At 36.2% G+C, this 27,462-nt stretch overlaps 1 protein-coding gene across 1 annotated transcript in view; it reads left to right on the top strand.

Moving 5' to 3' along the window:
• Nfatc3 (nuclear factor of activated T cells 3) overlaps positions 1 to 27,462 on the top strand; it is a 101,529-nt gene that overhangs the window by 65,721 nt on the left and 8,346 nt on the right. Inside the window, exons 5-10 of the mRNA XM_015496316.2 lie at positions 872 to 1,071; positions 3,788 to 3,960; positions 4,915 to 5,055; positions 7,488 to 7,543; positions 8,232 to 8,358; positions 11,041 to 12,048. Coding sequence (XP_015351802.2) covers positions 872 to 1,071; positions 3,788 to 3,960; positions 4,915 to 5,055; positions 7,488 to 7,543; positions 8,232 to 8,358; positions 11,041 to 12,048 — 1,705 coding nt within the window. The remainder of the gene's footprint in view (positions 1 to 871; positions 1,072 to 3,787; positions 3,961 to 4,914; positions 5,056 to 7,487; positions 7,544 to 8,231; positions 8,359 to 11,040; positions 12,049 to 27,462) is intronic.

Genomic DNA, 27,462 nt, shown 5'->3' with positions numbered 1-27,462 from the left:
ATGGGAAATGGAGGAACTTTGATTGTGCAAAGGGCGGGACGGGGAGGGGAGAGGGCATGGGAAAAGGAAAGATGGTGGAATGAGTGGATATCATGTTGGAATGGTGTGCACATTATGTACAACCAGAGAAATGAAAAGTTGTGCTGCAGTTGTGTATAATGAATTCAAATGCATTCAGCTGTCATATATACCTAATTAAAATTAATTAATTAATCTTAAAAAAAAAAGAAAGTCAAATAGCACATCTTGTTAAGTCAGTTGAATTTCTAAGTTGGTAACAGTTTTTCAGAATCTTAACTAAAGCAAAGTGCCTCTGATTTTAATAGTCTGTCAGAGGACCTTCCCACACACCCAAATCATTAGGTCTAGTCTAAATGGTTAATGTTGTCAAAAATAAAGAATCAGCTTTTTTTTTTAAACCTTCATTATTTTTTTTATTGTTGATAGACATTTACTTATTTATTTGTTTGTTTATATGTGGAGCTAAGAATCGAATCCAGTGCCTCACACTTGCCAGGCAAGTGCACTGCCACGGAGCCATAATCCCAGCCCCAAGAATCAGCTTTTGTTTGTGTTGTTCACAGTGGAATCAGAAGGATTTTAAAAATTTTTGATGATTCAGATGTTTATCAGGAAAAAAAAAAAAACCCCACATGTCTTTGGAGGATTGTTCATGTATTACTTTTTTATTATTGTCTTTTTTGAAATGACATTTTGTGCATCGATAGTATATGATACAAATAAAAGGATTTATAGATTTATAGCTTTATAGAGCATGCAGACCTGAGTTTAGACTTACTTTTGTGAGCTTGTTGTAAAATGGTTTGTATAATGAATTGTGCTTTTTTCTCTGTTTGTTCTTCCTAATTAGCTCCTGGGCTATAGTGAAAAGCCGATAAATCTACAGATGTTTATTGGAACAGCAGATGATCGATACTTACGACCTCATGCATTTTACCAGGTGCATCGAATCACTGGAAAGACAGTTGCTACTGCAAGCCAAGAGATAATAATTGCCAGTACAAAAGTTCTAGAAATTCCACTTCTTCCCGAAAATAATATGTCAGCCAGGTATCTTGAAACATACTCCCAAATGGGCACTTCTTTCTTTTCCTGAAACAGCTTTCAAAAGGACATATATATATATAGCTGGATATGGTGGTGCACACCAATAATCCTAGTGGGAGCCTGTGGTAGGAGGACAACAGGGCAAGTTTGAGGCCAGCCTCAGTAACTTAGCAAGACCCTGTTTCAAATTAAAAAACTGAAAATAAGTAGGGATGTAGCTCAGTGGTAAAGTACCCCTTGGTTTAGTCCCTACTACCTTTCATATATATGCACACACGTATACACAACATAATTATACACAGGTTATAATATGTCTATATATTACTTTCTTATGTAAAAATATAGTCATTGTTCCAAATTAACTGAATGATATTATATAAATAATTGTTAGCACATTTGCTACTAGTGGTGGCATATTTCCAAAAAGAAAATTCAATTTAGCATATGTTAGTGGATCATGAGCCACTAGCCAGGCATCATCTTAGGTAATAAAAATAAAAATATATCGACTTTCATCAATTACTCAGTGTAACAGAATGAACAATAAGTAAATAATTGCAATATAATTGTAATTGTTAAGTGTCCTATAAGAAAAACATTTGACTTTACCCCAGTTATCCCATTTGACTCATTACATACCTCCCCCTCTCCAAATGATGTGGCTATCCTTTGAATGAGAATTCAAGTAAGCATCTTTTTGCTCCAGGATCTTACTTTTCCATATAGCATCAGAAATACATTAGTATACAGTTTGCTGTCTGCTAAGGGAAATTTAAAACTTAGCTTTGAACTGTCTTTTTCTTAAGAGCTCAAAAAATTGCTCTGGTAGGGGTCAAGTGTGCAGGCATTGTTTTCATTCATTTCAGTGGATTGTCAAAGTACTATATATGAATCAAGTTTAAGTGAAAATCACTAGAAGCTTATTAGGCTTGCTCATTTTACTTGAGGGACAGTATAAAAAAGAGCCATATGAATACTCATTTAAATTTTTTTGAGATAGGGTCTTATTGTATTGCCCAGGCTAGTCTTGAACTTATGGTCTCAGATGATCCCTCTGCCTCAGCCTACAGTGCTGATACTACCTGTGTGCATCACCATGCCCAATTTGAATACTTATTTCTAATCTGAAGAATTACTGTTAAACATTTTCTTAGGTTGGTCACTGTTATATACACACATAAACTTCTTTCAACTTAAAAAAGTTGATGTTTCTTGATGGCATGGTAGGTTTTGCTTTACAGGCAACAGAAAACCTATAAAAACTTTTATCGTCTTTATTTTTGCTTTGCTTTCCAGAGAGTTCATGGTTAAGCTCAGTTATCATAATTGTAGTAATTTATTACAGTTTGGGGAGTATTTATTTCCTGTTCCTTCAAAATTTTTTGTTTTTCTTTTCTTGGCCTTATTTACATTATAAAATGCCTTATATCCTTTCTATAAATAACATACAAACCAATCAGTTAAAGGGGAAAAAAAAAAGTACATGAGTTTCTGTGAAATAGTCTTAGGAAATTGGGAAAGGTTCAAATCCCAAATAGTGTGAAAAAATCAGAGTAGAGACAAAGCTGCAGGAACACCACTTTGACTAATAACAAGCAAATAGCTCTCTTGCCCCATCCTGCACATGCACACCTGAAGCATCTCTGGCTATTCTGTCTATTCTCCACTGATAGATTGGGGAGCAGGAATTATATAGGATCAGAGGCTTATGACAATATTGTACATATTGTAGAAAGCATTGAGTAAAGCCAGATGTGATGATACACGTCTGTAATCCCAGCTACTTAGGAGGCTGAGGCAGGAAGCTAGGGCAAGTTGGAGGCTAGCCTGGGCAATGTAATTAGACCCTGTCTCAAAATAAAAAATAAAAAGTACTGGGGATGTAGCCAGTGGTAGTGGGTTCATTTGCCAGTATTAAGAAAAAGGATTGAGGGGCAACTGGGAAGTTACCCAAACCTAAGAAGCTTTTTCCATGGGGAATAGATAACAAAGACGCTAATGCCAGATGATCCTGTTTTGCCCAGTAACTTAATACTAGGTAAGCTACTAACTGGGATAAGCTAGTATCCAAGCAACGTATTGAATGTAACTATATTATATTCAATCGTTGTAGTTTTAGACAGTGGGAAATATAAAATTCTAAGTGATAGGTAAGACCATTGTTCAAAATAATTTATGTATAAGTGAGTCTTAGGTATGTATTAAATGGATTTACTGTTCTCTAAAGGCAATAAAGGTAGGAAGATTAGTAAATACTCCCCCAGTTTTACCTAGTTATCCCCAAACTTGGTTATTTCATGATTAAATCTCTTGTACATATAAGAATAAACTGTAAATCACAGAGCCATCCTACAAGGTACTTCAACATAGGATGCCAGTGTTCATTGCCTTACCTTCTCATAACTCCTTTCTGTTTTTAAAATTGGATAAGTACGGATGTGGCAAAGTTATACTGTGGTATAAAATAAAGACAGTTATAATTTTAAACAGAATTTAATACTTATTTTCATTATTGTAAATGAATATTTCTATGGGTTTGTGGGTTTTTTTGTGATTTGTTAGAATTTTAGGATAGTCATACATATATCTTTGTTTTTTGACGTGATTCTGCATAGATATTTCTGCCCTGACAAATTGACAGTACACATCTGTGTAATTTAGTTGTTTAGAAACACTCCTTATCAGTAAGCAAATAAAATTTTTGTATTTTTCTCCCTAGTATTGACTGTGCAGGTATTTTGAAACTTCGAAATTCAGATATAGAGCTTCGAAAAGGAGAAACTGATATTGGCAGAAAGAATACTAGAGTACGACTTGTGTTTCGTGTACACATCCCACAGCCCAATGGAAAAGTCCTTTCTCTGCAGATAGCTTCTATACCTGTTGAATGCTGTAAGTGAGATTGTGATATGTTTTAAGATGTTATTGAAAATAGTTTATTTTCTATTTTGCTTTTAATGTAATGTGTACATTAAAAGTATAAACTGAAAGTGTGTGTGGTGGCACATGCCTGAAATCCCAGTGATTTGAGAGGCTGAAGCAGGAGGATTGCAAGTTTAAAGCCAACCTCAGCAACTTAGTGAATTCCTAAGCAACTTAATGAACTTTGTCTCAAAAAATAAAAAGGGCTGGGGGTGTGGCTCAGTGGTTAAGCACCCATTAGTTGAATCCACGGTAAGGAAAAAAAAGCATGTTTAAATAATGACTGAGAAAAATTAGATTATGTTTCATGTACCTGTAAAGGTTAAAAAAAAAAAAAAAGTACTGTCACTAAAGTAACATGTATACACTTCTAAAAATTCATGATTGAAATGTGTACTTCATGTGTTTCAATTAATTGGTTATTTAGAAAACTATACAAAATACATGTACACCTGATGTTGCAATGATCATCTAAGTATTCTCTTGATAGAAGAATTATTTGGTGTTGTCCTCTAGTAGGTTTTTTAGATTTGTCTTCTGTTAGTTGTATGTAATACAGTTATACATTTTTGTACTAATATGCTTTTGGGAATTAGATTTGTAAATTTTAACAGATGATTGTATGGAAGAAATATATTAAAAATTTAGTTGGAAAAAGAAAAGATGAGATAAATGTATGGGAATAAAGGTGAAGTTGAAGATATTAAGTAGTCTAAGAAAATAATTTAAAGATATAACATTTTAATATATCCTTCCTTGTTTTTTAAACCAGCCATGTTCTTTCACTGTGAAAGCCTAATGAATTAATCCCTAAATTTACTTCTAATTTTATTTTGTAGCTTGAGCTTGTCTCATTTATGTGAAATCTTTAGACTAATATTTTGGTTTTTTTCCTCAACTGTTAAAAAAAAAAAAAAAAAACAGCCCAGCGGTCTGCTCAAGAACTTCCTCATATTGAGAAATACAGTATCAACAGTTGTTCTGTAAATGGAGGCCATGAAATGATTGTGACTGGATCTAATTTTCTTCCAGAATCTAAAATAATTTTTCTTGAAAAAGGACAAGGTAAATAATATAAATTGATTGACTGTAAGGGGCAAAAGGATGAAATAAATTTAGATATTTAATTAACATTAATCACAAAATAATTTCTCTGACTCTACAGGCATCATTTATATACTAGATTTTATTATAAACCAAACATTTATTCAATTTCCATATAAATGTGGAATTATCTTTAAGCATGTCTTTTCCTTGACATTTCTGCTCTTAGGTACACATTCAAAGAATTTAAAACAAAAAAAATTTAAGTTACAGATGTTTTTAGCAACATTATTCATAATAACCAAAAATTAGAAACAACCCAGACAACACCTCAAATACTCAACAGTTGGCAAATGCATAATCAGAATGTGGCATATCCATTCAACGATAAAAATTAATGAATTAATAAAAATTAACCTGTGATTCGGAATGGATGAACCTTGAAGTCGTGATATGGTACTTGAAAGAAGCTCACACAAAAGACCATATACTGTATAGTTCCATTTATACAAAATTTCCACAATAAATAATCTATGGACACCAAAACTAAGTTAATGGTTGTTCATAGTTGGAGAGGGTTGTCAATTTGAGTGACAACTGATATCTGCAGGGTTTCTTTGGGGGGCAAGAAAAAAAAATCTTCTGAAATTAGAGACAGGGTCTCACTGAGTTGCTTATTACCTCGCTTTTGCTCAGGCTGGCTTTAAACTCACCATCCTCCTGTCTCAGCCTCCTGAGCCACTGGGATTACAGGCCAACCCTACTGCACCTGGCTGATTTGTATACTTTGAAAGGATGAAATTAGCCTGGAGGGCTGGCACACACCTGTAATCTCAGTGACTTGAGAGACTGAGGCAGGAGGAATGGCATTTCATGACCAGCCTTGCCAAGTTCAAGGTCAGCTTGTGCAATGTATGTATTTCAAAGAATAAAAGGGGCTGAGGATTTAATTCAGTGGTGCACCTCTGGGTTTCATCCCCATTATCTCTCTCTTTTTTTCTCTCCCTCCTTCCCTCCCCAGTTTCTCTCTCTCTCCCCCCCCCCTCTCTTACACACACACACACACACACAAGCACTCATGCATGCACATGCACACAGAAAGAAAGAGAAAAAAGAAATTTATAAGATGTGAATTATATTTATAGATTATGGGTTATATCAACTTTTGAAAAAGTAGAAGAACCCTATGTTTATTGGGGAGTTTATTTTTATCCCTTAAGAATATTTAAAACACTTTTCCATCATTTGGTCTCCCCTCATCTTTAACAATAATTACAAATTACCACTCTTAAAAATAATATAAACAAATAGTTTATACCTATCGCCCCATTTAAGACATACAACTTGCAGCTGGGCTCAATGGTGAATGCCTGTAATTCTAGTGACTTGGGAGGCTGAGGCAGGAGGATCGTGTATTCGAAGCCAGACGCAGCAACTTAGTGAGGCCCTAAGCAACTCAGGAAGACCCTGTCTCTAATAAAATATAAAGAAGGGCTGGGGATGTGGCTCAGTAGTTAAGCACCCCTGTGTTCAATCCCTGGTACCAAATATATATTTATATATAATATATAAATTGCTGTTGGAGGGTTCTTGCCAGACTGTCTGAGTGGATCCTTTGCCTGAATTGATGCTTGCTTTTTCCTCTACAGTTTTATTTTATTTCCCTATTTTGGGATTCCATAATAGTACATATATTTTTCTGGGAATTGTTTATTTCAGAGGTCAACAATAAGATTGATCTACATCCATCAATGTAACTAGAATTTTTTCACATTCACTAATATATAGTTTTTACTGTTGAATATATTAAAGTTTATTATCCCTTTTCTTAGTGGGTATTTGAACTGTGTTCATGTTTTAGCACTGCCAGCAGTAGCTTTCAGTGTTGTTATGAATGTTCTGGTCCTTATCACCTGGTGAATTAAATTTTTTTTAATGTAGTAAAATGGTATTCTGAACTTTGGTATGAAATTTCCTGATGTCTATTAAGAGTTTTATTGACAATTCATGTTGACTTTTTGTGCAATACCTATTCTTGTCATTGCCCATTTTTTTCTGCTGGGTTAGTTTTTCATTTATATAATCTAAATATTGAAGTGAGTTAGGGAAGTGTACCACATCTTTTCCCACTATCTGTGACAGAACAGCCATTATTTTCCAAAGATGGAGTGGGTTATCTGGTAAGGGAATGAATTTCCTTTCCATCATTTGAGGTATATGAGCGAAAGTTTGCCACTGCTTTGTGAGTTCACTCTGAGGACTTTCATTCACTTGATGGATAGAATGAATTCTTTCTCCCCATTTTTTCCCCACAATTATGCTTTCTTTTCATATTAGAAGTCAGTAAGGAAAAGATTCCTTTTGCCATAAATTTGTAATACTACATACATAAAATTTTGTTAGTATACTTTCTGACTTAAATTGCTTTTAACTGAAATTGTTTCTTTCAACAGATGGACGACCTCAGTGGGAGGTAGAAGGGAAAATAATCAGGGAAAAATGTCAAGGGGTAAGAAATTCAATCTTTGTGTATATAAATTCAATCTTTGTGTATATAAATTCAATCTTTGTGTACATAAAATAACCTTTAATATTTGATAGAATAAGGTATGTCACTGCATAGTATGTGATGCATTGTTTTTATTCTACTAGAAGTTGGATGATTAAAAAGCAGTTTCTCAGCCTGTTATGGTGGTAAATGTTTGTGGTTCCACCTATGTGGGAGGCAGAGGCAGGAGAATCACCTTAGCTCACGAATTTGAGATAGCCTGGGCACCATGACAAGTCCTCATCTCAAATAAATAAATAGCGACCTGGGGTTGTGGCTCAGTGGTAGAGCGCTTGCCTGGCACCTGCAGGGCGCTGGGTTCGATCCTCAGCACCACAAAAAAATAAAATAAAGGTATTGTGTCCGACTACAACCAAAACAACAAAATGTTAAAAAAAAATAAAGTAAAAGAATTTTTTTAAAATTGCGGGGTAGGAGTTTCTCCTTTAATGATTAAAGGGTTTGTCTTTATCAAAACTGAAGTATCCATGTAGTAAATCTCCAGATTACTTATATGACTGATTGACGTGTATAATTTTGTATGATGGTAGAACCTTGTGTTTAAGACTCATAAATTACTCTGAATTTAGCAGGTGCATTACGTTTTTAGTTCTGAGTGTAACACAATCTTTCTTTTCATGCTTCTTAGGCTCACATTGTCCTTGAAGTTCCTCCGTATCATAACCCAGCAGTTACAGCTGCAGTGCAGGTGCACTTTTATCTTTGCAATGGCAAGAGGAAAAAAAGCCAGTCTCAACGTTTTACTTATACACCAGGTATGAGGAGTTTTTGTGATGGTTTATTATAAGCTTGCTTTCATATTGAATAAAAATTTGCTCAATGGATACTATATTAGAATATTCAAAGTACTTTGATCATAATCAATAAAAATATCAACATATACCTGAATTTATATTGACTTTAAATTTTGTTTTTTAGTTGTAGATGGACACAATACCTTTATTTTACTCGTTTATTATTTTTATGTCATGCTAAGGATCAAACCCAGTGCCTCTCATGTGCTAGGCAAGCACTCTACCCCTGAGCCACAACCCCAGCTCTTCTTTGACTTTAAATATGAGATGTGCTGATAGTTAACTTGTAGTGATTTATTATTAAAAAAAAATCAGAAGATGAAATGTAAGTTTGAAGTTTATTTATTTATTTATTTATTTTATATTTATTTTTTAGGTATAGATAGACACAACACAATGCCTTTATTTTTATGTGGTGCTGAGGATCGAACCCGGTCTCGCCCATGCTAGGGGAGTGCTTGAGCGCTCTACCACTGAGCCACAATCCTAGCAAGTTTTTTTAGAAGTTGTCAAAAATCATCAACCCTAGCTGGGTGTGGCAGCTTTAGAGCCTGAGGCAGGAGGATCACAAGCTCAAAGCCAGTCTCAGCAACTTAATGAGGTTCTGTCTCAAAATTAAAAAATAAAAAAGACTGGTGATGTGGCTTAGTGGTTAAGCGCCCCCCTGGATTCAGTCCCTGGTTACCCCACACACCTCACCCCCCAAAAAAAGTCACCAACCCTAAATACCTTTGACTTGGGAGACTGAGGCAGGGCAATCACAAACTTGAGGCCAGCCTAGATAACTTAGTGGAACTTTGTCTCAAAATAAAAAGGCTGGGGAAGGAGGGGCAAGTGTTTGTAAGTATGTGTATGCTGTTGGGTCATGAATTCCCTTTGTAGCCATAGCACACAGAAAGACAGTGTGCCCATTTCATAATGCCTTCATCTTTTTTATTTTTTTAAATGGTTTTATTTGTTCTTTTTAGTTATATATTATAAGAGTAGAATGTATTTTGACATATTATACATAAATGGAGTATAAGTTCCCATTCTTACGGTTATAAATGATGTGGAGTTATACTGGTCATATATTCATATATGAACATAGGAAAGTAATGTCCAATTCATTCTACTGTTTTTCCTATTCCCATTCCCCTATCTTCCTTCATTCTCCTTTGTCTAATCCAAAGTACTTCCATTCTTCCCCCCTTGTTGTGTGTTAGAATGTGCATATCAGATGATGTTTTTATTTTAATCATAATGAAAAATTTCAGGGCTGGGGATGTTGATCAGAGGTAGAGTGCTTGTCTGCCATGCACAGAAAAAGAAAAATCTCTTGGATTTTCATTTGACAAACATCAGCTGTGTCATACTATGGGCTTTGGGGGCTGTAATGTTGATACCAGGTTTTTTGATTTCACACACTAACAAAGAGATTTTGATACCTCTTTTTGTAGCAGTTCAAGTGTTGTAACTTTCCAGTTTTTTATTATGACACAAAAATATATGCAGTAATACATGCTGATGGTTGCATACTTGGAGAATAAATATTTATTGGTCTTTTCTATACTAGGAACTGTGCTAGTCACCAGGGCATATGATAATTTAAAAAATTGTGGTGATAAAATAGATAGTAGACTGTTTCAAAAAGTGAACAGTAACAACAGAAAACAAAGAAATCATAGTAAATTATCCATAACTTATTCTTGGAGAAACTTTTAGTTTATAGTAAGTGAGAAGAACAGTTATTTTTGAGAAGGTGCTGGTTTTTCATTTATCATGCATGTTTTTAATGGCCTGGTTATATTTCATTTATTGTCTATAAGGGCTACTTATATTCCCAAATCCAAAATCATTATTACTTGATAATGTTAGTATATTACTTGAATATAATATTTCAGATAGGGCTGGGGATGTGGCTCAAGTGGTAGCGCGCTCGCCTGGCATGTGCGTGGCGCTGGGTTCGATCCTCAGCACTACATACAAATAAAGATGTTGTGTCCACTGAAAACTAAAAAATAAATATTATTAAAAAAATAATAGTNCCCCCGCCCCCACTACAGCTCTAAATAAAATATGAGTAGGGCTGGGGATGTGGCTCAGTGGTTAAAACTGAATTCAACCCCTGGGATAACCCCACCCCCACCCCGAGAAAAAAAGAACAAAATAAATCTCTAGTCTAATTCTGTTGAGTTTTGGGGTTCTGCATATATTCTGGATATTGAGCCCTTTTCAGATATAGTGATAGGTTTCAGATCAAGGATTCCAAATTCAATGCTTTATTAAGCCATAGGGTTTAATTTTTTCTTCATTTATTTTTGGATAGGTAATATATACAAAGTGAAAAACATTAAAAGGCATAAAAAGTATATGGTAAAAAGTAAATCTCCTTCCTGCTTCTGTCTTTCTGTCCTTTCCCAGTAGTGAATATAACACTTAATGGTTTCTTGTGCATCTTCTTAGAGATATCCATACATATACAAACATTTGTATATGTATATATACACTCAGTGTTTTACATAAAATGCCCTTCTCTGAAGGTATTTGAGTTTGCCATTCCCCGCTTGGATACATATTACATTTATATAACTTAAAATGAAGGTCTGCCATAATTATTTTATGTATTGCATAATAACATAGTTTTGATCATTTTCTTTTCAGTTTTGATGAAGCAAGAACACAGAGAAGAGATTGATTTGTCTTCAGTTCCACCTTTGCCTGTGCCTCATCCTGGCCAGACCCAGAGGCCTTCCTCAGATCCAGGGAACCCACGTGACTTTTTACTGTCAGCACAGAGAGGCTTGGTTTGTCCCATTCAGCAAGCATATGCCTCTATGGTAACCTCATCCCATCTACCACAGTTGCATTGTAGAGAGGAGGGAGCAGGTAAAGAGCAGCATATGCTACCTTCTTCAGTTGTGCACCAGCCTTTTCAAGTTACACCAACATCTCCTGTGGGGTCTTCCTATCAGTCTATGCAAACTAATGTTGTGTATAATGGACCAACTTGTCTTCCTGTTAATGCTGCCTCTAGTCAAGAATTTGATCCAGTTTTGTATCAGCAGGATGCAGCTCTTCCTAATTTAGTAAATCTTGGCTGTCAACCGCTATCATCCATACCATTTCATTCTTCAAATGCAGGCTCAACAGGGCATATCTTAGCACATACACCTCATTCTGTGCAAACCTCGCCTCATCTGCAATCAATGGGATACCATTGTTCAAATATAGGACAAAGACCTGTTTCTTCTCCGGTGGCTGACCAAGTTATTAGTCAGCCTTCCCCTCAGTTGCAGCATATAACATATGGTCCTTCACGTTCAGGGTCTGCTACAACAGCTTCCCCAGCAGCCTCTTGTTCCTTGGCTAGTTCACCACTTTCTGGGCCACCGTCCCCTCAGCTGCAGTCTATGCCTTATCAATCTCCTAGCTCAGGAACTGCCTCATCACCATCTCCAGCCACCAGAATACATTCTGGACAGCACTCAACTCAAGCACAAAGTACAGGTCAGGGAGTTCTTTCTGCACCTTCATCAATAATATGTCACAGTTTGTGCGATCCAGCATCATTTCCACCTGATGGGACAACTGTGAGCATTAAGCATGAACCTGAAGATCAGGAACCTAACTTTTCAACCATTGGTCTACAAGACATCACTTTAGATGATGGTAAGTCCATCTATATGGGATTTTTTTTTTTTTTTTTTTGTATGTGTTTGTGTGCTCACATGCGCGCATGTGTATGTATGTGTGTGAATGTGGGGTGAGGTGGAGTTACTGGGGATTGAACCCAGGATTTCACACATGATAGGCAGGCATTCCACCACTGAGCTATATTTACTCAGTCCTCATCTGTGTGTTCTTAAAGGAATGAAAATTCAGAAACTTCTCCAAGAGTCATGAAATAGTTACTGTGAATTATTTATTGGCGTAAATAAGTAAATTGCTATTACTAGAAATACATATTAATATATAACTTTGACCATCAGTAGGAAAATCTATACTTTGAATTGATATACCACTAGTATTTATTGATGAATTAGGGCATCCTTTGAACATATAATAAAATCACAGTAGCTAGAGAATGGAATTCAGGAGCATTAATTCAGTGAACATTGCTGAATAATACCATCTATTGCAAGAAATGGAACTAGATTCAGAGAGTACTAGGAATATATTCAGGTAGAATTCCTGTCCTTGCAGAGACTCATACAAGTGTCCTTCCTGCTCCCCTGTGGTCATGATAGCTTGCTGAGTCAGGGAATGGTGATGTTTGGTTTGCTGTTGCTACTACCGACTGTTGGCATGGAAATAAATTTATTTATTTATTTTATTTTTTTAGGAGTAGCGTCTTTAATGGGTTCCGCCTCCAATGCCCGCCAAGCTGCCCTTCTAAATTTTATTTTTATTAATGTATTTGGTATACAAATTTCTGATTTTGTGAAATCATTCAGTTAGAGAACTATAGGATAATTAATCATTTCAATAATCAGAGTTTCCCAAAGATAGAATTTTCAGGTCATAATTTTATAGCTTATTCTTGGCTTTGCTATTTACATAAAATGAAATTTTGTATATGTATTCAGTTAAAGCTACCTTAGAAATGGAAGTATGTCTGGGAAAGCATGATTCTGTGACTAGGGAATGAATGGTACAATAGAGAATGGTTTTCAAGGCATGGATGTTGGAACATCCCTAGATAAGAGAACCACACCAAAAACTAGCATAGCAATTTCCTATTCATTATCTAACCCCGACCTTACCATTCCTCTACTTCTGAGGTAAATAGTGAAATTCCAAAGGTCACACCACTAGTAAGCGTCAGAGCTGAGACTTTGATTCAGGTTTTTTTTTTTTTTTTTGGTCTATTTCTTGTGGTGCTAAAGCAGGTTTCTGAATTTTTAAAAAATATCTGGATAGTTAGGGACATTCTTAGGACTATGTGTGCAAAATTTCACTGCATGAACACATGTTGACAGCTGCATCTGATATGTCACACTTGCAGGATCTGGTATTAAACATCTTGCTGTGCTGTCTCTGCACAACTGGCGTAAATGTCACTGCTTACTTATGAAGCCTGGAGATATACACAGAAGATACTACCACTTTTATGCTAAACAAATTTGAAATAAAGGCTTTTCCATATATACACAGGCTTTTTAAATGTTATCTATACTTTCTTTAGGCAGTTTTAAACTTATTTTTCATAGTGCTTTTCACCCCTAAACCTTGGGTAAGATCTTATCCTCATCACTCATTTGTGTTTTAACTGAAGATATGAGATTTATTGAGCAGGTTTCTAATGGTATTTCAATTCTTTTTTTTTTTTTTTTAATAAAACAAACGAAGATACTTTTCCTTCTAAAAAGAGACCAAAGCCTAGAACCTATTTATTACAGATTGAGTGATATGAAAAGAGGGGCACAACAAATTAAAATTTCTAGAAAAGGTTTTATGAAAATTGATTTCACCTTTTGAATATATGAAGATGTATTGCAAAAATAGAACATCTGGAGAGATGGGGTCTGAGGGCATTATATAAAAGCAATTTTATTTTTGCTTCATTCATTATATAGGGGACGTGATCAAGAAAGTTTTCAGATTGTAGCCTCACAGAGGACAGGGACTGGCTATTGAATTCTCTCATTGCCACCCATCAGAGGATTTGATACAAACTCAGTCATGTCAAGCACTAATTAGAAAAAACTAAATGTATTCTGTGCACCTTGGATTATTTGCTATATGTCTATGTTTGTGAGTATGTGTGCATGCGCATACACACACTTTTTTTTCAGTGTTGGGAATTGAAACCATAGTCTTACATATGCTAGCCTAGTACCCTACCACTGAGCTATGTTCCCAGCCCCTTGCTAAGTTGCCAGGGCAGGCTTCAAAATTGCGATCCTCCTACCTCAGCGTACTGATTTGGCCAGCATCCTGATTTTATTATAAAATCAGTGACATTTAGAAGAGAAGATATGAGTGCATCTGGAAATATTCTAATAACACTTGATAGATGATGAAGAATGAGTCTTACACAGAGCCTAAGGTACACAGTGTTATATACTTGAGTTAATGGCAGAGAGTAAAGATTTAACACCCAGGTCTCCTGATTCTAGGAGTTCAGCAATCATGTTTATAATTAGCCTATGGGTTGAGGTGTTAGAGTGAGTATGGAACATATAGAATAAGTGAAAGAAAATGCCATTTTCATACTGGTGAGTGAAGCTCAGTAGTAGAGCACTTGCCTTAGCATGACCCTGGATTTGATCACTAGAATCACAAAGCAAATGAACAAACAAAAAACATAAATGTCATTTTCTCCATAGATGCTTGTTTTGTGAGAGGGGCTAGGACCATCTTTAATGTAATTCTCAGTATTAGATGAAGTTTTAAATGTTCTCTATTTCATCCTCTTCTACCAGAGGAGCACTTTAGTGTTCTTTGTGATATTATATTCCTTTGGGTTCCTTTGGAACATCTCAAAGCCTCTGAAGTTCTACTATTCTTCTAGTTTTATGTGGACTCTGATGCCTCTGGAATCATGCAGAATTAATTGAATCCTTCTCTTCACTGATGTTTAAGTTTATTTTCACAATGCGATATCCAGAGGGAACATACTCTAATCAGTTCAGTATAGGTTAGGATCATCACCTTACTTCTTCAGAAGACTAACATTATGTCTTGAGATCATGGGATTTTCTTAGCTTCATTGTGCTGTTAATTTAAATTGTGAGTTATAATTATTTTCAAACTCACCCCCCTTTGTTTGAATCAAAGACTAAACTTTACAGTTATTCTCATTCAGTTTCATTGAGGTGGTTTTGACCCCTCAAAACAACTTTCCAAGCTTAAAAGAGTTCCAGAAGCATTTGTGTTTAATAGATGTATGGTTCCTGCTTCAGGGAGCATACCTTAGGGGTATTAACAGCTGGACTTTAACCCAGCAGTTCTCTTTCAGTCAGTCCCCTTGGAAGGCTGTAGTCTATACTCATTCAAGGCATTATTCAAAACTAATTTTGATACTTGCCTTTATTTTTTTTTCCTTAGCTCCCTTCATATATCATTGTCTGACCTTGAAAAGTGTGTTCTATAGCATCAGATTATCAATGAGTTTCTATTCATGCTATAATTGGTATGCTTAGAACTGTAATTTTTTCATAAACTTCTCTGCATTATGATGTATTTACCCTACTTTTGGGACCAAAGATTTAACCACTTATTTTATAATGTAGAAATTGTCATGGTTATGTTTTAAACATTAAAACATAAATTGTCACAGTTATGTTTTAAAGATTACACTATTGTAAAACTAGACAGTCTTAGACCATTAAATGTAGGCCCATTTAATTTGTGATTGAGCTAACTGAGTCCTATTACAACTTTCCATTAGAGTCCTTTCTCGAATCCCATTTGTCCTCCTTTGTTCACAGACTAACAGAGCTGCAGCTGCAGCTTTTTATCAGAGAAGAGGTTGCATGTTAAATATAGCCTGACCTGCTGGCTGTGGTGAAAACTGACACTGCCACTTGTGGGTTCTGTGTAGCAACATGCTGATCCTGACATGTAGGGCAACTGCAAATTTGACAGTAAACAGGGTCTCTAGATATGACCTTAGCTGTTTCAGTTCTGTGTGTAAGTGACAAATAGAAAAACCTGCTTTTAAGTAGATTTTTTTTTTTTTTTTTAAAGCAAGGAAATGATAAACCCATGATCTAAATGGTTACTTAATGGGGGAAGCAGGAAGCTTGTGTGAGGGAGGAACAGAGAGGTAATTATGTCAGCATTTTGGTGCACCTGTTAGATAGTAGTTTCACTAGTGTTTACATATTTATATAAATAATTATATTTAAATAAAATATGCCATGCACAGCTAATAGGGAGAGAGTATCATGAATGAAGTTATTATAGTTAATCTACTTCCGGGTACTGGAGAAGAGGGGAAAAGATAGTTAATAACTGAACTATCTCTTTTAAGTGTGACACTGGCTCCTCTTTCAGGAAACATAAATATACCATCCAGCCTTAGACATATTTATGATGAATAATTCCAGAGACTGAAAAGTCCCATAAGTAATGTCATGTAGGTTTGGATTCTGGCTTATGCAGAGTATTCAAGACCTTAGACACTACTATCCTGGTATATACAATAAGAAACATTAATTTTTAGATCCAATGAAGAAAAAAGATATTTTATATCAAGTGTGTCTTTGTATCTTTATAGACACAATTATTCTACACCTTTAAAAATAAATGTTTTACAATGTGAGCAACAAATTTTTCTTTTAATTAACTTTATATTAAAATTTATACGTAAGCTAGGAAAAAATCCAAGAAAGGCCACTGTTAAATAAATAGCACATGAACCAGGTGTGGTGGCACACACCTATAATCCCAGCTGCTTGGGAGGCTAAGCAAAGAGGATCACAAAATTGAGGCCATTCTGGGCAATGTAGTAGTGAGACTCTGGCTTAGTGTAAAGTAAGAAAGAATGCGGATGTAGCCCAATGCTTGAAGGCTTGCTTAGAATATTAAAGCCCTGGGTTCAATTTCTACTTACTTAGCATACTTGAAGCCTTGGGTTCAATCCCTAGTTTGTATGTGGAAGGGGTGGACAGACATATAACAAGTCTGCAAAATATTTATTTAAAAAATTATTGCTGGTGATGTACGCCTGTAATCCCGGCTACTCAGGAGGCTGATGCAGGAGGATCTTGTTCAAAACTAGCCTTGGCAATTTAGCGAGGCCCTAAGCAAGTCAGTGAGACCCTCTGTCTAAAAAATAAAATAGAAAAAAGAGTTAGGGATGTGGCTCAGTGGTTAAGTGCCCCTAGATTCACTCCCTAGTACCAAACAAACCAAAACAAAAATTTCAATTATAATTACTATTTCTCAGCAAGAGAAACAATAAGAGAGGTAAATAGGGAGCCTATATCCTGGTAACAAATTTTTACTCCTCACATTTCAGATAGAGCCCTAATATCCAGAGTATACAAAGAACTCAAAAAATTAGACAATAAGAAAACAAATAACCCAATCAACAAATGGGCCAAGGACCTGAACAGACGCTTCTCAGAGGAGGACATACAATCAATCAACAAGTACATGAAAAAATGCTCACCATCTCTAGCAGTCAGAGAAATGCAAATCAAAACCACCCTAAGATACCATCTCACTCCAGTAAGATTGGCAGCCATTATGAAGTCAAACAAAAACAAGTGCTGGCGAGGATGTGGGGAAAAGGGTACATTACATTTGTACATTGCTGTGGGACTGTAAATTGGTGCGGCCAATTTGGAAAGCAGTATGGAGATTCCTTGGAAAGCTGGGAATGGAACCACCATTTGACCCAGCTATTCCCCTTCTCGAACTATTCCCTAAAGACATTAAAAGAGCATACTATAGGGATACTGCTACATCGATGTTATAGCGGCACAATTCACAATAGCTAGACTGTGGAACCAACTAGATGCCCTTCAATAGATGACTGGATTAAAAAATGTGGCATTTATACACAATGGAGTATTACTCTGCACTAAAAAATGACAAAATCATGGAATTTGCAGGGAAATGGATGGCATTAGAGCAGATTATGCTAAGTGAAGCTAGCCAATCCCTAAAAAACAAATGCCAAATGTCTTCTTTGATATAAGGAGAACAACTAAGAACAGAGCAGGGAGGAAGAGCATTAGAAGAAGATTAACATTAAAACAGGGAGGAGAAGTGTGAGGGAAAGGAAGAGAGAAGGGAAATTGCATGGAAATGGAAGGAGACCCTCATTGTTATACAAAATTACATATAAGAGGAAGTGAGCTGAAAGGGGAAAAAAACAAGGGAAAACAAAACAATGAATTGCAGTAGATGGGGTAGAGAGAGAAGATGGGAGGGGAGGGGAGGGGGGATAGTAGAGGATAGGAAAGGCAACAGAACACAACAGACACTAGTATGGCAGTATGTAAAAAAGTGGATGTGTAACTGATGTGATTCTGCAATCTGTATACGGAGTAAATATGGGAGTTCATAACCCACTTGAATCAAATGTATGAAATATATGTCAAGAACTATGTAATGTTTTGAACAACCAATAATAAAAATTTAAAAAGAAAAAAGAGTTAGGGATGTGGCTCAATGGTTGTGTCCCTAGATTCACTCCCTAGTACCAAACAAACCAAAACAAAAATTATCAATTATAATTACTATTTCTTGATAATAAAACTCCCATTTTATTGAGCAATGTGGTAGGCACTTTGCTAGTAGCACATTCTTCCTAATAATTCTTGAAATGTGAATTATTAGCTTTATTCTCTCATAGACTTGGCTCAGGGAGCTTAAGTACTATCATATTGTTAAAATGCCACAAATACTGAAACTTACATTTGAATCCCGGTCTATCTGAAATTTAAATTGTCTCAAATGTTAAGTGATTTCTAAAAGAAATTGTGATTGATGACTTTATATAATCTTGCCTCTGTAAACACAACAACCTAGTAACTTTGTAAAGCCTGTCATATGTAAGATGGTAAAGCCAGTGTCTTATTCTATTTTAAAATTCATGTCCTCTTTTTAAGTTTCTTTGAAGATAGATTATTCATAGGGACAAAAATATTTCAAGTGAATCATAATTTAATTTTAGGCTCATCAGTTAAACTGTGATTTGTGGCAGTTCTCAGACTTGGCACCTCTTGCCAGGGATCTTAGCTTTTGATAGACTTAGATAAACATATCCAGACCAGCTCTTCTCTGTTTAAAGATAATTGACTTTTTTTTTTTTTTTCCTTAAACATTTCTCAAATGTAGAATTATCCCATTTATCTGGGCAAGAGGAAAAGCATGAAACTTTAATTTCTGATGGAAAATAAGATAGGATTGACGGTTATGGTTGCAGGCATTTTAGCTTCTATGAGAATATGGAACAGACTGATTCCCTGAAGACCATATTGTATATTTAAAAGTATCTATAAATACTTTTGAAATAGATTTGTTGTTATTGTTATTTGTTTTGGTATTAGGGATTGAACCCAGGGGTGCTTTACCAGTTAGTTGCTTCCCCAGCCCTTTTTATTTTTAATGTTGTAGATGGACACAATATCTTTATTTTATTTATTTATTTTTATGTGGTGCTATGCTGAGGATCAAACCTATTGCCTCAATAACTAATACATTTATATGATTCCATATGCTAAAAGTATGGTACATAGTGAAAAATCTCTCTGCTAAGTACTCAGTTGTCCTCTATATGGACAGTTGGAATTAACAAACCAATTTTTTGGCTATCACTCCAGAGTTATTTTATGTATTTATAAAGTTGATTATATTTTTCCACATTTTTACTGGGATATTATATATTATTCTGTACTTTACTTTTTCTATATAATATTGAATCTTGTATATTCAATAGAATATATTGCTCTCCTGTAACATGAAAGAGTCCTTGGATGATTTTCAGGGGCGAGGTTTCTGGAGTTTTGAACCCAGTGCCTCGCACATGCTATGCCTATGTTCTATCATTGAGATACAACACTATTCTGGAAGGTTTTGTTAATTCCAACTGAACCCACAGGTACTCTATCAATGAGCTACATTCCCCAGCATTTTTTATTTTTGAGACAGGGTCTCCCTACATTGCCCAGGATGGCCTTCCAATCCTCCTGCCCAGCTTCTTGAGTAGCTGGGATTTTAGGCAGGCAGGTAGCAAGTTTGAAGCTAGCCTGGGCTATTTAGTGAGACCCTGTTTCAAAATAAAAAAAATAGAAACTGCTGGGGATGTAGTTCAGGGGTAGAGCACCCTGGGTTCACTTCCCAGTACAGGTAAATTTTTTTAAAAATCAGGAATTGTGACTCCTCCAAATTTGCCCATTTTTGTCAGTATCATTTTGGCTTTTTGAGATTCCCTGTGAATTTCAGGGTGGATTTTTCTACGTGTCATAGACTTTGATAGGAATTGCATTGAATCTGTACCTCACTTTGAATGGTACTGTCATCGTAATAATATTAATCTTCCAACCCATGAACATGGGATATTTTCCATTTTTTTTTTCATTCTTTAATTTCTTTAATCTGTGTAGTTTTCATTTTAGAAATCTCCTGCCTCCTTGGTTAATTCTTTAGTATTGTGTTCCTTTTGTTGCTATCATAAATGGAATTGATTCCATTATTTGGATTATTCATTGAAATTATGTTTGTTGATTTTTTTATCCTGCAACTTTGTTGACTTATTATCATTAACATTTTTGTGTGAGGGGGTCCTTTAGAGTTTTACATGTATAGATTGAATAGAAGTGGCAAAAGTGAGCATCCTTGCTTTGTTGAGGGAAAAGCTTTCACAGTTGAATATGTTAGCTTGAAGGTTTTTCTTACATAGCCTTTATCATGTTGAGGAAATTTTTTTTTATTCCTAGTTTGTTGTTTTTATCTTAAAGAGAATTGAATTTTGATAGATGCTTTTCTGCATCAATTGAGATCGTCTTGTGTTTTTTCTCTTTCATCCTATTAATGTGATGTATTACCTTGATTTTCATATGTCAAATTATCCTTGCATTCTGAAAGTAAAACATTTGGTCATGATGAATAACTCTTTTAAAGTGGTGCTAAATTCAGTTTGACTAGTTTTTGTTAAGGAATTTTGCATCTGTATTTTTAAAAGATATTTTTTTTTCTTCCCTTGACCCTTGCAATGCTGGGGGTTAAATCCAGGACCTTGTGCAATACTCTACTACTGAACTACACTCCAGAATCTCTTGTAATGTCTTTGGTTTTGACATCAGGGTAATACTGGCCTTGGGATAAGTTAGGAAATGTTTCCTCCTCTTTAATCTCTTGGAAGTTTCTGAAGAATTGGTGTTAATTCTTCTATAAATGTTTAGACAAAGTTTTTGTGATCAGGAGAAGTGAGTGAGATATATTAGATCTGTCACTGCTGCTTCAAGGAAGTATAAAGATGTCTGAAAGACTGCATATTTCTATAAAGTACCGTCTGAAATTACCACTGAGTTAGCCAATTCACCAAAGCCACTAGTGTCTGTTGGACTATTAGTTTGTTCCTGCATTTCCTTCATATAATTTATGTGCTGATTTACGTAGAATCACATGTCTCACGTAAGTCTGTTTTGGAGGATTCCATTGTAGAGATTGGGCACACTTAGGATGCTTTTGGGGGGGGGTATATTTATTTGTTTATTCAGTCTCTAAAATACTTTGCACATACTGGAATCTTTAAATTAACCCTGAAAACTATGCGATTTCTCAAATTTAATAATAAAAAAACTTGAGACGGAAAAATGTTGCCTAAGCAAAGGATTTCTGTTTTTTTTGTTTGTTTGACTTTACTCTTTTAGCAGGATGAGTTTTATATAGATTAACTCCTTTGTTTTTCTTTTGTCTGCTTAAGATGAGGGTACGAATTAGTGTTTACAGAGATTTTTCTCTTCCAAAGTTTGTTTCTTTTGTTTGAAGTTATACAACAATGGCCAAAAGTAATTCCTAGTAGGCCAAAGCAGAAGGTTTGAGGAATTGCTGATACTTTTATAAAAACTATTATATTTAAAACTGAATTTATACCTCAAGATCACTAAAAGCAATATTTGAGCTCTTTTAAATTATTGCCTTTTTTTTTTTTTTAAACTGGGGATTGAACCCAGGGATACTTAATCCCCAGCCCTTTTTATATTTTGTGATAAGGCCTTCCTAAGTTGATGAGACCTTGAATTCAGGATTCTCCTGAGCCTCCTGAGCTGCTGAGATTACAGGCATATGCCACAATGCCTGGCTAAATTATTACCTTTTTAATTAGAATCATCCATTACTTAAACTATTTGGACTCCAGTATTTATATTATCTAATAAAATATGGGGAGACATTTTATGCAGTTTTGATCGATAAGTAAATTCCTCTTGATTATTGAAGAAAACAGGCTGGGCACTGTAGTGGATTAAGTTCACCCTCTGGTTTGTTCCATTCAGTAGTGATCTTGTCTTCTTTGACACAGAGCAGTTTATGTCTGACTTGGAACACCAGCCATCAGGTTCAGCAGAGAAATGGCCTAACCACAGTGAGCTCTCATGTCCAGCTCCTTTCTGGAGAATCTAGAGGGTGAGTGTTGATTGAAATGTGTCATTGTTTTTGTGCCCTAGTCTTGATATTTGCATGCATTGGCTCAATTTGCATGTGCTACACAGGAGGGGGTATGCACAGGCACCTTCTTGGTAAAACCACTTGTTACCTTTGAAGCAATACTTTCACCTAGACTCTGTTTTTCAAATTAACCATATTTAAGCTCTTATACTTGTGCTTATAATTTTAGTCTGGATTTGAATGAAAGGCAAGTGTTTAATTCGATTTATTAAGAAGCAGAGAGAGGCTCCATATGTATGATTTCTGTAGTTTGGATGCTCGGTAAATTTGGTTGTTAATCAAGTGTTAGCCTGTTTATTGCTGGTCAAGTACTCATTCTGGTTAAGTTTTGATGTGGGGTAGTATGGAATGGAAATAAAGCAGGAAGTTGTATCCACTTTTCAGAGGCAATCCAAAATGTTTATCCTTGGCCTATACTGAGTCCCATGTTTGTACTGTTAGTTCATCTGGGACTTCACTTGGAGGGAAGCCAGCATACTGGGGAGTTAGTCTGTGAGGAGGGAGGCTACCCGGGCTCTGGACCTCAATAGCTGTCCAGGAACACAACTTTCCCTATCATTGAGCCCTAGTCTTGGTATTTGCATGCAAATACCAAGTTCTTCAAGTACTCTCAAAGACACTTAAAGTCTGTGCTGGAAATTGAAACATACTCATTGTAATTCTCTAAATGCCATTTGAATTTCATTTAAATATGAATTTAGTTTTAGAAGGGGCCTAAAAGTTTTAGAAGTATGTCTACATGCAAATTTTAAGGATTTTGAATCTTCTGTATTATTCATCAGAGAGAGCACCAAAACCCTGACTTCTTCCAGAAGCTGGACCTACCCTGGTCTCACATCATTCTTATCTGATCATGAGAGGAATAATAGTGGTGACTAGATTCCTGTATGGGGGTATGTAAAACTTTCAGGAGATTTATAACCAGAAGATTTGAAAGAATTTTCTGATATTATAGGTAAGAAAAGCTTCCAGAAAAATTAGTAGATAAATCACCCTAGTCACATCATAGCCAAACCAAGACTAAACCTTATTTCTTTCAGTGTTTACCTTAGTGCTTTTCCCATGTGTGAAAACATTGGTCACTAGTAATCTTGGTAAAAAAGAAGTGTTGCTGTGAGAGCATAGAAACAGTAGTGTAAAAACATCCTTTTAAGATGTTAAAGCCCCCAGATGTGGTGGCCCACACCTGTAAGGTTCAAGAGTCTGAGGCAAGAAGGATCCCAAGTTTAAGGCCAACCTCAGCAACTTAGTGAAGCCCTTAGCAATTCAATAAGACCCTGTATAAACAAAATATTAAAAAGGGCTGAGGGTGTGGCTCATTGGTTAAGCATCCCTGAGGTCAGTCCCTGGTACTAGAAAACAAAAATGTTAAAGCCTTGAAAGAAAGAATTAGATATAGGGGGGAAATGTGGAGGTCTAGTGTTTGTTTGTTTGCTTGCTTTTTTGAGATGGAGAGACTTACCTATGTTAAGCACTGATGAGAAACATCAAGGAGGGGAAGATGGATAGATTGAGACTGATAAAAGATATAGAGAATGAAGAAAATTGATGGAGCAGGTCATGAAAAGGACCCTAGAGCACATGTCATAGAATGAATCCTATGGATTTATAGCTCTGAAACCCAGCTTTGTGCCCCCTTGAGGTAATATAGATTTGGAAGTCAACAGTTGACAGGATTTTTTAGAGAAAATAAAGGGATCTTCTGATAATTCTAAAATATTTTTGAGGGACTGAGGATGTAGCTTAGTGGTAGAGCATGTGCCTAGCATGCATGAAGCCCATATTTCAGTTCCCAGCATGGCGGGTGGGCAGTGGATGGCAGGGTGCCAGGTACTCTCTCAGACTCACATTGACCCAAATTGAAAAGAACAGCCTATTTTTTCATGTTTCAGTTTTTGCTGATAAAAAAAGAAGTACACACCAATATTTGAATATTCTTTCAAGTACCTGTGTACTGTTTTCCTCAGCTGGAGCTTTAATGTTTGTAAAGTGTTTTGTTACAGACAATTAAAAAAAAAAAAAAGATCTGACATTACACACATCAAAAGTTTCTTAAAAAGAAAGGAGTCTAGCTGGCCGTGGTTGGTGCATGCCTGTAACCCAGAAGCTGAGGAGGCTGAGGCAGGAGGATTGCAAATTTGAGGTTGGAGATGTAGCTCAGGCAGAGCACCCCTGGTTTGATTGCCAATGCAGGAAAAAAATAAAACAAATTAGTTAAAAAGCTGAGTGCAATGGCATAGGCCTACCGTCCCAGCTACTCAAGAGGCTGAGGCAGGAAGATTGCTTGAGCCCAGCAATTTGAGGGTAACCTGGGCAACACAGCAATATCTCATCTCAAAATAATAATAGGGGGTTAGAAGTTTAGCTCAGAGGCAGAGTGCTTGCCTAGCTGGTAAAGCCTGGAATAAGGCCCTGGAGTTCTATCCTCAGCCCTGGGTGGAAAAAAGGAATAATAATAGTAACAATAACATGTCAGTTAAAAACCAGGTCTGAGTTGGTATCTTGCTTAAAATACATAAGTATCCTTTCTGGGTTCCCATTATGGTGTTGAGTTTTATTTTTATTAGTATAAGCTAAGCTAATGTAATGAAGATCCTAAAGTATAATGGTTTAATCATATTAGAAGTTTCTCTCAAACCTTATGGTAACTCAGATCAGAATTCCTTTTGAGTTATTGTTTCTTCCTCCTCTAAGTTTTGTCAAAAACAGTCATCACTTGCAGGCTGAATCTTAACCTGAAGCAAGGTGTGGGGGAAGGGAGGGAAAGAGAAAGCCAAGCAAGTGATGAGAAAGATGTAAACATTAGTGTTTTGCTTATCATACATTGGAGTTGGATTTCGGTTTTGTACCAGGGATTGAAACCGCGGATGTTTAACCGATGAACCATATCCCCAGGCTTTTTTATTTTTTCTTTTGAGACAGGATCTCCCTAATTCAGGCTGACTTTGAACTTGCAATCTTCCTGCCTCAGCTTCCCAAGTCTCTGGGATTACATGTGTGCACCACCGTATCTATCAACATTGGAGAAATTTCAATGGCCATACTTTAGCTACATGGGGAAAGCAAGGAAATCTCGTCTGTAGCTGAGCAGCCATTGTGGCTAGTTAAATCTCAGTTATTAAAAAAGAATAAATTGAGACAGCAGGCTACCATAGATATCATCTGAATTTTTCTTTTGGCACTGGGGATTGAGTGCAGGGGCATTTTACAACTGACTGAAATACATCACCATTCCTTTTTATTTTTTTATGTTGAGACAGGGTCTTGCTAAGTTGCTAAGGGTCTTGTCAAGAGGCTGATCTCAAACTTGTGACCATCTCCTTAAATTAATACCCAGAGACTAAATTACACCTTTAATATTGGGGTTTTAGAAAAGGAAAAAAAGATGAACTTGAGGTCTTGGGTGGTAGCTCAGTGGTAGAGCATTTGCCTAGCATGTGTGAGGCACTGGGTTCAATTCTCAGTACAATAAATAGATAAACATCCATCAACAACTAAAAAATATTTTTTTAAAAAGATGAACTTGAGGGCTGGGGATGTGGCTCAAGCAGTAGCGCGCTCGCCTGGCATGCGTGTGGCCCGGGTTCGATCCTCAGCACCACATACAAACAAAGATGTTGTGTCCGCCGAAAACTAAAAAATAAATATTAAAAAAAATTCTCTCTCTCTCTCTTTAAAAAAAAAAAAAAAAGATGAACTTGACAAAATTCTAGTGAATGTTCATTGTAGTCTTAAGGGAAAATAATATTTTGAGCATGGTGGTGCTTGCCTATAAATCCCAGCTTTTCAAGAGGCTGGGGCCAATGGAAGGATTACAAGTTCATGGCCAGCCTGAGCAATTTAGGATGAGACACTGTCTCAAAATAAACCTTTATAAAGGTCTTAGAGTGTTGTTCAGTGGTTAGAGCCCTTGCCTCCTAACATGGGTTCAATCCCCAGTATCACTTCCCACCTTTCCCCACCAAAGGAAATAACATTGAGTCTAATAGTACTCAAAATCCTTTACTAAAATGCTCATTAGAAAGTGCTTTTGGAGTTTTGTGTATGTAGCAATGTGACAAAGTGGGAATGCCCTGGATTACCTTGACTTTTCTCATTGGGTTGTGAGATTTCATACCATACTGTTTTTGTCAACTCTAACTTTGAATCCTTACAAATGGGAAATAGCTCTGAAGGAGAGGACTGCTGCTATGCAAGCACCTCATTGTTATATGTAGAAATAGCATTCCAGTGGACTGCTAATTTGAACATTGCTTGGAGGTAAAAGTTTTGTGTTTTTAACAGCAGATATTGTTGATAGCTCTGATTCTACTTCTGTTATGGTGGCACAGGCAAACCCAGGTGTTGGAGTAGAGGGAGTTGAGGATGGTGGCTGCCAAAAGTGGGCCAGATGCTATGACCTACATAATCTGTTAGCCCTGGTGTTAGGGGCCGTTGACTCTTTATTTTAGGCTTTTAACTTACCTTACTTTTTTTTTTTTTTTTTTTTTTTAATGGTACTAGGGATTGAATTTAGGGGCACTCAACCACTGAGCCACATCTCAGCCCTATTTTCTACTTTATTTAGAGATAGGGTCTCACTGAGCATCTTGCCCATTGCTAATTGCCTATTGCCCGTGGCTTTGAACTCACGATCCTCCCATCTTGGCCTCCTGAGCTGCTGGGATTACAGGCATTTGCTACCATGCTCTGCCCCATCTTACTTTTTAAAGGGTATTAGAGGCATAAAAAATTCTTTACTCTTCTACCAGTTCTTAAGTTGGCATCTACTTAGTGGACTAGGGTTTACATAAATCAGTAAACTCATGCGTATATACATTAAAGTTGAAGTGAGAAATGAAATTGCAAGCATTAATTTATTTTGTTTTGTTTTTTGGTCCCAGCATTTGAATCCAGGGGTGTGTAACCAGTGAGCCACATCCTTAGCTTCTCCCCCTGCACTCCCCCCCCCCC

The sequence above is a fragment of the Marmota marmota genome, unplaced genomic scaffold, assembly GCF_001458135.2.
Source record: "Marmota marmota marmota unplaced genomic scaffold, marMar, whole genome shotgun sequence".
Taxonomy (NCBI): Eukaryota; Metazoa; Chordata; class Mammalia; order Rodentia; family Sciuridae; genus Marmota; species Marmota marmota.
This window is presented reverse-complemented; position numbering and strand designations above follow the sequence as displayed.